This window comes from Coenobita brevimanus, chromosome 69 (genome assembly GCF_032717465.1).
Source record: "Coenobita brevimanus isolate Jiangsu-jjx chromosome 69, ASM3271746v2, whole genome shotgun sequence".
NCBI lineage: Eukaryota > Metazoa > Arthropoda > Malacostraca > Decapoda > Coenobitidae > Coenobita > Coenobita brevimanus.
Window position 1 is genome coordinate 663,255 of NC_137022.1, and position 12,193 is coordinate 675,447.

The 12,193-nt window shown below is 41.0% G+C and overlaps 1 protein-coding gene across 4 annotated transcripts in view; it reads right to left on the reverse strand.

Moving 5' to 3' along the window:
* LOC145405982 (cytosolic 10-formyltetrahydrofolate dehydrogenase) overlaps positions 1-12,193 on the reverse strand; it is a 123,407-nt gene that overhangs the window by 56,958 nt on the left and 54,256 nt on the right. For all 4 annotated transcript variants that reach the window (XM_080277162.1, XM_080277163.1, XM_080277164.1 and 1 more), the window contains exons 5-6: positions 5,526-5,691; positions 618-815 (exon numbers count right to left, since the gene is read on the reverse strand). In XM_080277162.1, the coding sequence (XP_080133288.1) occupies positions 618-815; positions 5,526-5,691 (364 nt within the window). The remainder of the gene's footprint in view (positions 1-617; positions 816-5,525; positions 5,692-12,193) is intronic.

A 12,193-nucleotide genomic window follows, 5' to 3' on the forward strand; every position in this document is an offset into this window, starting at 1 on the left:
CCTCAGGAGGAAGATGATAGCTTATATGTGAAAATCACAGCCTTGGTCAACCAACTCTATCACACTGTCCACTTGAATTGTCCTCCATGCCATCCATCACCAACTCCATCTTTCCTCAAAGTAACCACATACTTGGCCTAATTATGGTTAATTTACAGTGTCTGCCCATAACTGTCATCTGGTACAAATTTCTGCTGTAATTAACAATGTCCAATTGAATTGTAGGATCTCCTCAATGAATTTTCCATTACAAATGTTTTGTTTAGTACTGACAAAACTGGGAGGGGGCTATTCTTCCAACTCCCACTCCTAGCTCCATGCAATGTATTACCAGTACCGTAACTGTTTTAAAATGAGCTAATTCTTAACCCAATTTTAATGCAGGTGAGATAGTAGATGGAGCTAAGAGGTGGAAAAGAAAGCCCCCCACTCTTTTCTATGTACTAAATAAAGTATTTGAAATAGAAAAGTTATAGAAAAGACTCCAAAATCTGGCCAATGTCAAAAAACACAACATAAAAATTATAAATAACTGATTCATGACTGATACACAGTACAGGTGTTACCCTACAAACTTGATCTACTCACTCCATCCCACTCTCCCCTCCCTCACTGACCTCAGTACCATCCATGACAGTCCATGCACCAGGTGAAGAGTCCAGGCCACGGATGAAGTTATGAATGTTCTCTGCAGGCTGGTCCCAGTTGATGCGGCACAACTCCTTCTTGTTCAACATTGGGTCATACGTGGCTCCCTCACTGGGCTGTGGTATGCAGGGGGCCTCTCCATCTGCTACCATTTTTACTGCCTCAGCCTACAGTTGGGGAGGTAATGGTCACTTGGTGAGAGAAGTGGTCTGCTGTTTGAAAGGATGAGTTCCAGTATAGGTTGGAGCAAGAAACCATTGGATTATTTCAATTTAATTAAAACACATTTTGCTTGGCCTCCACAAGATTTATTAACATTTCACAAAAATACCTACAATAACACCATCATACCAGTCCTGAATAAGCAAGCCCTAACATTTATTCAATATCGACAGTTGGTTTTAGTGTTGACGTAGTGACATATGATCTGGGATACAGATGGAGTCTTCTCTTCTGTTACCAGCTTCAATGCCTCAGCATACAATGGGTGGAAGGCACAACTAATGTTTGCTGATAAAAATCATCATCACTGCCACCAACATCACCACCAAACCCTCTTTTCTACTGATAATAGAAAATGGAGTGAAGTAGGATTCAGAAATAGGGAAAACACAATTATGATACAAAAGTGGGAGAACTGGTAAGCGGCGTGTCCACTGAAATAAGTGACACACTCATTCACACATCATTCAAGCCCAAGGAATCCTGGAACCATCTCATAGCCTAACTATCTGCACAAATTTTTCTTTCTAACATGTCACAACTGTCTGATGTGTATAAGCACATAGCAGACTTTATCTGCAACATGATAAATAGATGCTTCTTAGAAAGCAATTTTGTGCAGTCTGAGAAATGTGCCTTGCTTAGGCCACTACTCAAGAAACCCTGCCTTCATGTCCAGAGCATGACAAATTATCGTCCCATCTCTAACCTGTCTTTCTTATCAGATTACTAAGCAGGCCATACTTGATCAACTCTTACCAATACTGATACATAACAGAGTTGTTTCTGTTGTTCAATCAGCATACAGAAAATACCTGTACCATTCAAATGAAACTGCATTAACATGGATTCATGGTGATTTGGTGGCAAACACCTGTAGCAGGATGTCTGCTCTCCTAGTTCTGTTGGATCTGTCTGCAGCTTTTGACACAGCAGACCATAAACTACTGTTGGATGATCTGTATTTTTATGGCATTCATGACAGTGCTCTTTTGCACCTTCAGTTGTATCTGTCAGACAGATATCCCACAGTAGCTGTTGATTATGCTGGCTCAGATTCTGCTTCCCTTCTGTTTGAAGTCCCTCAAGGATCAGTTTTGGGTCCAATTTTATTTACAGACTACACAAATAGTTTATCGTCTTCACATGATGCTCATGAAGCGTTGTATCATTTTTATGCTGAAGAAAATCAGCTCTATGTTGAGATGCCAGATATTAATGATACCAAGACTAAGCTTGAATCTCTATTTTCTATTAATGATACCCAGCCTAAGCTTGAATCTTTATTTTCTATTAATGATAACAAGACTAAGCTTGAATCTCTATTTTCTGTTATTAAGATTTAGATGGCAAGGAGGAAACATGCTAAATGATGGTAAAACTGAGATCATCATCATCAGAGAAAACAGAAGGGACGACAACACTGATAACGCCCTGGCTTTGAACACTGGTGTGTCACAGCTTCATCCAGTCAATTCTGTTTGAAATCTGGGTGTTTATTTTAAAGTTTAATTACAAAGAAAATGTTAATCAATTTGTTAGAGGATGTAACTTGCATATCAGAAATCTGTACTCTGTGATAAAATTCCTCAACAGCCATTGCCTCTTAACACTGGTCCACACAGTGGTCTTGTCTCATGTCGATTATTTTAACTCACTAAGGACTGGTCTTCCAAATGATATACTAACAAAAGTTCCGTCTGTGTTGAACAGGGCAGCAAGGCTTAATCTGGTCTCCTCCCAAGAACCTCAACTACCCCCTTCCTAACTGAGCTGCACTGGTTTCCAGTAAAGGCTAGAACTGAATTTAAACTGTCTCATTACATTCATGGTCTTAGTTTGGTGAACCAAAGTATCTAGCTGAATTGTTGAAATTCCCACTGGCATGCTCAGATGTAATGGTATGTAGTGATGACAATTCCTTGCGTCTTGACGAGCCTGGAGCCATTCACCAGTCGTCTTTCTCTGATCGTTCTTTGGTGTATAGAGCCTCTAGCTTATATAATAGATTGCCGTTGTCCATGAGACAACTCTCTTCTGTTGAATCCTTTAAGAGACAGCTGAAAGCCTTTCTCTTTTCAAAATGCTACGACCTGGAAAGAGGTACTGTGACGGATGATTATAGGGTTTAATTACTGCCACTTTCACATTTTTTTTACTTATGAATGTTGTATTGTATACTAGAGATGTTACAATTCTTGTAATTGTAAAAATAATGTACAGTATATGTGTACTGAGCACTAGTGAATTCCCAATGGAAGAACTGGCACTTTTGAGAAACCGAAGACCAGATTAACATTATTATTATTATTATTTTTCTATTTTTTTTCTATGTGCACTTCACATACATCTATCAAACAAAGTTAGTCCACTGACGATTAGCAACAGAATTGTCATGTTCGCATAAAAACTAACAACCTTGAGCATAAAAATGCATACAAGAAGCTCTCTTTGTTCTGACATTCCAATGAACCAACCTTTTCATAGTGTTCTGTCAACACTACCGCTTCACAGGTAATTACAGAAAAAATGCTTTAGTATTGCACATTTTATGGTTTGGAGTGCTACAGAAGAAGTAGCCAAGAAACAAATATATCTTGCTATAAGCCCAGAATGTGTTCCAAATTAACAGAGCTTTTTACCAAATAACTAGTAATGTAAACTGGGGGAAATGGCAAAGCAGCTTTACAGGCAACAATGGCACTATATAAGACACTTATCTAATTTACGAGGGCCTTTATACAATGCCTTACCAACCAGTCCCATAGATAGATTTTACCCACTGGATTAGATGATAAATGAAAGAATGAATTACAAAATAACCGATTTATGAGAGCAGCAATGATGCTTTAAGGCAATGGAACACTTTCAGTCTGAAGAAGTATTCTTTATTCAATTCTTGCTACTTCGACAATTTTATTTAATGCAGGAAGGCTTTATGAATGAAGGGATTAGATAAAGCTTACAATCACCCCATTACTACAAAATGTCTATACTAAGATCAATAAAATGGTTTCGCAGTTAGCATAAACCAATTAAATACATCACCATATTCAGAGTATTCATTTTCTCACTGTAAAACTCTGATCTATACACTCCTTACCTTCTTCAAATGTACCCTTTTCCCTTACCTGTCTCACCTTCTATATTTCTTCACACCCATTTACAAGTACCTTATCATGTACTTCCCCTGATGTGCTCAACACAATGATCTGGCTATGATTCCTACACTCTTCCTAGTTCTCCTTCTCTTTGTAATCACAGAAAGGAAGTATAGCTGCCTTTTTCTACTGTTTTGGGAGTTATCCTGCATCCCACAACCATATGCATAATTTGTGAATGCCTCCTCACAACCATACCTCAAAATTCATCCATAACTTCTATCCACTCCGATTAACTTAAATGATTCAGCCCTTCAATCTGGGTGTCATTAGTATCTTATTCTTCCTGCCATCAGATGATTTTATTCAGCTTAGGTGACATTCTTTTAACTGCTGGGATAAAGTGCCCTTTCATTAACCTCTTTACAACTACTGAGTTCTCATAAGCTAGTAAAATGTCTAGCAGTATCAAGAATAAAATGTAAAATGGACAAAGTCTGTCACTAAATGTCAGAGGTTAACTGCTACATAGGCTAGTACAGTACTGTAAGTATATCCTCTCTGCTGACTGGTAGACATTAGACCACCTCAATCATACCTTAACCAGTACCATACCCTTTCTCTTATACAATATTCCCACAGTGCTACATTATACTCCAGTTCTCACTCATATCAACTTCTTCGTTTAAATTCTTTAAGCCATGAATGTGTCTTCTGTTTCACTTTAAGTAATTCCATATTATTTTATTCCACTTAGGAGAGGCCTCTTAAGGCAACAGGTGCCTACAACCTTCCATCCTAACTCCTATTTCTGCCACCACCTCTCCCTCATCATTCATTCATCTAGTATCTCTCCCTGCCCTGCAGTATTTCTTTACATCATTTCTGTATTGATCACTTATCTCAACCAAGTCAGCCCCTTCAGAATGATGACAATGTAGAGTTTACTTTTGGTACGGTCAAATGACTTCCTTTATCTTAGGATGCATCCCCCTAGTTGTGAATGGGCTAATGAAGACTATATCAACCTCTCCTGCTGGAAAGTATCAACTTCTCCAGCTGGAAAGGTCTCACACAAACCGAATATATTGCCTGAAGGCAGAAAAAAAAAAAAAGTTAGCAATGTGGTTAAGGTGGCCAAACTATAGGCTAGTCAAGAGGAACTGCAGTGGAAAAGATGAGCAGCATTAGCAGTCTGATTCTTCCAATGAGCTATAGATGATCTATCTATCTCTCTACCTACAGCCAGATGCCTTAATCCCATAAGAAGTGGCCACAAACAAATTGCCTCCAAGTCGCCCTGTCCCATGCCACTTCGATGCCCTCTCCCCAACTTACATCCCCCCTCTCTCATATACCTCCCCATTCTCTCCCTTCATCTCCCTCTCCCAGCCTCACCCCCTTCCACCTCACTCACATACACTCTCCATCCTCTCCACATGGCCAAACCATCCCAGCGTATTTTTCCTAATGCTTTCAATCACAATGAGCTACAAGAAATCTGCATGACAAAAATCTCCACCACATTAACGGACGAACTACAGTGTAGCCTACCATAGCCTTGATGCCCTCCGGGTACATAAATCGGTTGTAAAGCGTGTCCACAGTGTCGTTGGGATCTATATCCACCTCACGCTGCAGCAGGACGGGGCCTGTGTCCAATCCGTCATCAGCCCAGAATATTGAGAACCCGCCACGCTTGTCACCGCACATCAAAGTCCTAAAAACATTAATAGAATACTGCGTGTCATTATATTATATCTACTTTAACTAAGATGCACAAACAAATATATAATACTGTAGGTAACTATGCAATGTCCACCCTAACTAAACCAACTACACCAAGGTTGCAGTGTGTGTGGATAGTGAGCTGAGTGAATACTTCTACCACATTGTTGCATTGAAACAGGGAAGTGTTATGTCTGCAAGGTTGTTCAATCTGTAGATGGGGTTATAGAAGAGATACAAGGCAGGTCAGTGGATGCTGGAGTGGTCCTAATGACAGAGGGCAGCATTTGGAAACTTCTTATACTGCTGTTTGCAGATGATACTACTGTATATTAAGTAAAGACAAAGAGGAACTGCATGGCTTGATGAATGAGTTTGGGAGAGTGTGTAAGAAACAGAATCTAAAGTTGAATGCAGGGAAGGGTAAAGTTATGGTCTTCAAGAAAAATTAAGTCACTGATTGTACAGTGAGGTTGGCTGATGAGGAAATGGAAAATGTGAGTGCATTTCAATACATTAGGCCCTTGTTTTTCGACCGATCGTTATTTATTTATTTTTTTTTTTGTGAGGAAGAAGGAACCAAAGGCAACAAGCCTGCAAAACTGTTCCTTCCAAGAGAAAAACAAAATATAAGAGAGAGCCAAATTCAAGAGCCGATCATTTCCAGATGCCTGGACACACTGCGTTTGAAAAACTGGAGATCATAGGAAGCAGGAAATACAGACAGAGGGAGACAGTTCCAGAGTTGACCTGTTGCATAAATGAAGGACTGGGAGTAACGGCTAACTCTTGCATTAGAGAGTTGGACAGAAAAGGGATGAGAGTTTGCTGCTAGACGGGTGCTATGCGCCCGTCATAGGGGTGGAGGAATGCATGCAGACAGTTCAGAGGAGCAGTGACCATTGAAGTAACGATAGAAAAGAGATAAAGATGCAACAGTGCGGCGAAGAAACAAAGGTTGAAGGGAGTCAGTAAGAGGAGGAGAGTTAATGAGACAAAAAGCCTTTGACTCCACCCTATTGAGAGGAGCTGTATGTGGGGAGCCTCCCCACACATGAGAGTTGTACTCTACACATGGGCGGATAAAACCCCTGTATAGAGTCAACAATTGTGCAGGGGTAAAGAAGGAACGGAGTCGGCTTAGCACACCCAATCTCTTGGAAGCATATTTTACAAGAGATGTAATATGATCTTTCCAAGAAAAGTCCCGAGCAAATGAAACCCCAAGCATGTTCAAGGATGATGCAGGATTAAGCTGAATATTATCAAATATTAGTGGGTATACCTGTGGAAGATTTTGTCGGGTTGATAGGTGCAAAAACTGAGTCTCTGATGCATTAAAAACAACAAGATTATTTTTACCCCAGTTAGAGATACGAGCCAAGTCAGACATCAGGTGTGCCATAGCCTCATCCCTTGTTTGTTGAAGTAACTGCAGAGATGGATGTTGTGGGAATCGAATGGAAAGGTGAAGGGTGGAGTCATCAGCGTATGAGTGGATAGGGTTAGATGTACAGCTTAGAAGGTCATTGATGAATAAAAGGAAGAGAGTTGGTGATAGGACAGAGCCCTGAGGAACACCACTGTTAACAGATCTAGGAGAAGAATGATGGCCGTCTACAACAGCGGCTATAGAATGACCAGAAAGGAAGCTAGAGATGAAGGCACAGATAGAAGGATAGAAACCATAAGAGGGCAGTTTGGAAATTAAAGATTTATGCCAGACTCGATTGAAAGCCTTAGAGATGTCAAGTGCAATGGTAAAGCTTTTGCCAAAGTCCCGAAAGGAGGATGACCAGGAGTCTGAAACGTAGGTGAGAAGATCGCCGGTGGAGCGTCCCTGATGGAACCCATACTGACGATCAGAAAGAAGGTTGTGATGGGAAAGATGCTTTAAAATTTTTCTATTAAGAACAAACTCGAAAACTTTTGAGATACAGGATGTTGAAGCAATTGGACGATAGTTATTTCAACATTTATAAATCTATACCCTTTTTCGTTGTTGAACACTGTTATCCCCGCCATTTTGACAATTTCAAACTACACGCCACCAGACAGACCAGCTGAGCTGCCTCGGTCTCCTGTGCTCTGCCCTGCTGATCAGTAGCCTGAGCCTCTCTATTACCCCTGTCAAGCTCAGTCTTGTGCTCACCAACCTGAGTGTTTTGCCATCGCATGACCAAGTGATGGCTGCGCTAATAATTAACGAACAATCTTAACACACGACACTGTTTTGGTGCCAGTTTTACTTAATGCACACATTAGTTTGCAGTAGGTTGGGTAGGTTATAATCACTGTAGGGGTCTTGAGGGTGAAGCCCCCCATTTAGGTTTCAGTCTTCTAGTTAGGCTTCCACTGCTATTTATGGTTTTAAATTGTATACATTTGAGTTTGGTGTGATGTCATGTCCAGTCAGCATGATCGACAGTAAACACACTATCGAAGGCATTCAGGTGGCTTTTTTTATTATCGCTAAGTAGGAATATTTTGTTTGTTCTTCAATATTTTTTTGATTGAAAATCAAATGTCAATCATCTGAGATGTACGGACTACTAAAATAATTTTCCCTGAGAATGTAGGTCTATAAGAAAACAGCTCAGATCCCTTTGTCACTTTTGTTCATGTTTACTGGTATTTTTTCCATCTTTACTGAATATTTTTTGAATGACGAAGGTGGTCAGGAACCTAACCCCCTATTTCTCAACAATCTTATGGGAAAAATCAGTTCGTTATTCAACCACTTTTTATGAAACTAATCCCTGTCGAATAGTGGGGGAGAGGTGTACTTGAGTATTGTAATGAGTAAGGATGGAAGTTTGAAGGATGAAGTGCTTGAAAGGGTACAACAAAGAAGAAAGTTTCTGGCTCATTCAAAGCAAAGATAAGAAATGGGGAAGTGAGCAGGGAAGTAAAAAAAAAAATTCACTGCATGATAGTATTGTGGTACCATCTCTAATGTATGGAAGTGAAGCTTTGACCTTGTTGGAAGGACACTAGTCAAGAGTGAGAGCAGTGGAAATGAGTTATTTGAAAGGAGCATGTGGTGTTACACGGAGAGACAGACTGACAAATAAGGAAGTGAACGAGTGTTGTGGTGAGGATGTGGGTGTGATAGAATGCGTTAAGAGAAATACACTGAGGTGGTCTGATCGTGTGGAGAGGACGGAGAGTAAGAGTTTAACAAGGAAAGTTTATGTGAGGTGGAGAGAGGGGAGAGGGAGGGGGAGGCCGAGGATGAGTACAAAGGAGTACAAAGGAAAACAAACAGCAACAGACCTTATGGTCCTATCGAGGCTGTTTGTCACAGAGTAGACTATGATTAGGAGATCTAATTTTGCATGCTGATGGATAAGGATAGTAAAGCAAGAAGGCTTCCCACCCCCCAAACCCTCCAGTTAAAACTGGCATGAAAAAGTGAGAAAAACCACCATGCAGCAGGGAAAAACTGACTTGGGAATTTCACAAGAAAGACTGAAAAGGAAAAGTTACATTCTATAATACTTTATCTAAAAGCTACCAGTTTGAATAACCTGAAAGAGAAAGTAGTAAAGTAAAATGAACAATTAAATAATAAATAACTATGGCACGACATTATGTATGGGTAAGTTAACAAGCCGTCTGGAGACACAGAATGGAAATTGCACAGTGCACACTGTGGTTGTTCAGGGGTGGCGTGGCAGCCTTGCCTGGCGCTTTTAAGGTAGACAGCAGTCAATCAGGCCCCAACTCCATTCACTCCACTGAAACAAGGATCTCTTCCACATGGGACAAGCAAACAAGTTTCCTCTTGAGTGACCCCTGGAACATTAAAAAACTCCTGATGGTGGCAACTTAGCTAACAGGGCCCCTCAGTGATCTACAGCACATCATAGGTCGCAAGTACAAGTAGTGACCATTAACTAAGAGGGGGGGTGCGACCAGGAGGGAGGGCAGTGAAATGGCAGGGGATAGGGCAACATGGAGGCGATTTGTTTGTGGCCACCCCTTACGGGGTTATAGCATCTGGCAACAGATTGACAGATACAAAGATATTTCCTGCTGATTTCATAAAGGCAGTGGTAGGTAAAGGCGCCCACCATCCACTCACTCGATGTAATGGTGCTTTGGGTGTGTGCCCTTTCCTCTCTTTCCTCCTTTCTCTTCTTACTTTCCTTCATTCTTTCCTCTTCCTTCTGCCTACAGGTGACTTTACACTCCCTCTTCTGTCTTTCTTTCCTTCATTCTTTCCTCTTCCTTTTGCCTATGAATGACTCTATACCGAGTGACAAACCAAATGGTATCCTGTACACCAGGAAACAATTTACCATGCTGGGTAGTAACTATATAACCAAAGTATGGTCCCTGGTTGTTTAGTGAGTAATTAAGGCGCTCCATTTGGATTGAGCCAGTGCAGGTTTACATCCAAGGAATGGTTGGAGTGTATTACTCACAGTGCTGGGCAGGTGCACAAACACTTGCGCAAAGTGCAATTGCACACCCTTGTGCTCCGGTGATATCGTTTGCGCGTTGCGCACTGCACGAGACCATGCGCAATTATGCGCTTGCGCACATGAAAAGCCAGGTGCGCACCTGCCCTGTGGATTACACACTGTGCAATCCAAGGGACACGTGGTCTTCCAAGGGACACGTGGTCTTGGGAGCTTCCCGCATGGCTGGACAATGGATGGGGGAGGCTGGGGCAGGTCGCAAGGGTGGGTTGGTGGGGGGAGGCGGGAGGGAAGGGGGTAGTAGCATTTCTTAACATGCTTCAACAGGGATAATGTATTTTTAACATTTTTTAAATTATTATTATTAGTAAATAATAATAAATATACATTATTTATTAAGATTAGCATATGCAATTCCTTACAAAAACCATTAAAACATATTATTTAAATCAAATACCTACAGCCTAGTAATTTATAAGGCTGTGGATATTTGATTTAAATACTGTTTTCATGATTTTTTATTTTTTGTAACGAATTACATATGCTATTATATATCTATATTGAATTATTAAATAAATTGTCTAGACAAGACAAGAGAGAGAGAGAGAGAGATAAAGGGCATTATTCTGAGAGAGAGAGAGAGAGAGAGAGAGAGAGAGAGAGAGAGTAAATACAGGAATGGCAAAGAAGCATCCCTTTCAGTGAGGAGATAAGGCATAAACTTCGTCCCTCTTCTCTCTCTTATTCTCCATTCCTTCCCTCCTCTCTCTCTTCTTCTCCATTCCCTCCCTCCCCTGTCGGAGAGAGAGAGAGAGTAAATACAGGAATCACAAAGGAGCGTCCCTTTGAGTGTGGAGATAAGGCATAAACTTCATCCCTCTTCTCTCTCTCTTATTCTCCATTCCTTCCCTCCTCTCTCTCTTATTCTCCATTCCTTCCCTCCTCTCTCTCTTCTTCTCCATTCCTTCCCTCCTCTCTCTCTTCTTCTCCATTTCCTCCCTCCTCTGTCAGAGAGAGAGAGAGAGAGAGAGAGAGTTGATGATACAGTAATCATGTGATCTTTGCCAATGCCTTGGTAAATATAGGCTGTTTTTCCTGGACAATGACCTACTGTACCTCAGTCACCGCAGGTGGTGGGCAGGTTGCTAATTTAGTAATTTATTTAATTATACCAATATACATTTTACAGTAATTCCCACAAATATATGCAAATGATTTGCGCTAGCGCTTTGCGACATTGCACAAGCTAAATATTAGATTGCTCACTTGCGCAAATTACAAATAATAGAAAATAATAATAAATAAAAGTAAGTAAGTAGGTATGCTGTTTTATTTAAATATCTCAATATTTTTCAGCAATTCCCAAAAATATATGCAAATGGTTTGCGCTTGCGCTTTGCGACATTGCGCAAGCTAAATATTTGTCAGATTGCGCATTTGCGCTTGCGCAAGGTAGTGAACTGTGGATTGCGCTTTGGGCTTGCGCAAGGTCCTTCTTCGTTTGCGCTGCCCACCACTGATTACTCACGTAATGCCACTCAGGGATGAGTGGGGTTGGTCACTCTCATCTTAAATGTTAGGACCAACCTGCCTAGCCCTGGGCTCCTACGCTGCTCATGGGGCAACATAGGATTGGATGATGGATGGATGGCTATAAGAAATTATTCAAACTACAGTACTGTATTCTGGCTCAGAAAAAAATATATATAGGTATATATACAGTATGTATATATATATATATATACAGTACAATCCCAGCAATCCGGTATCCAGACAAACGGAATACTCAGAACAACGGGAAAATTCAAGGGCTGGTAAAAATGTCAGTAAGTTATAACTGTGCGCCAATTTGAATGGACCGCCAAACCGCCGTTTGATAGTGTCACACGAGGCTGGGGGAAGTCAGACAAAGCGAGGTGGAGGCATTTCCGGCTGATGTAAATCCCTAGCAAATCCTCTTAACCACCCCTCCTCTCCCCCTCTTTCCCCTACTTGAATTCAGTCATCCTCCACACCTTCCAAAAATCACCAGTCTGCGTTTTGCCACCAGACAGTAAACAAGGTCTC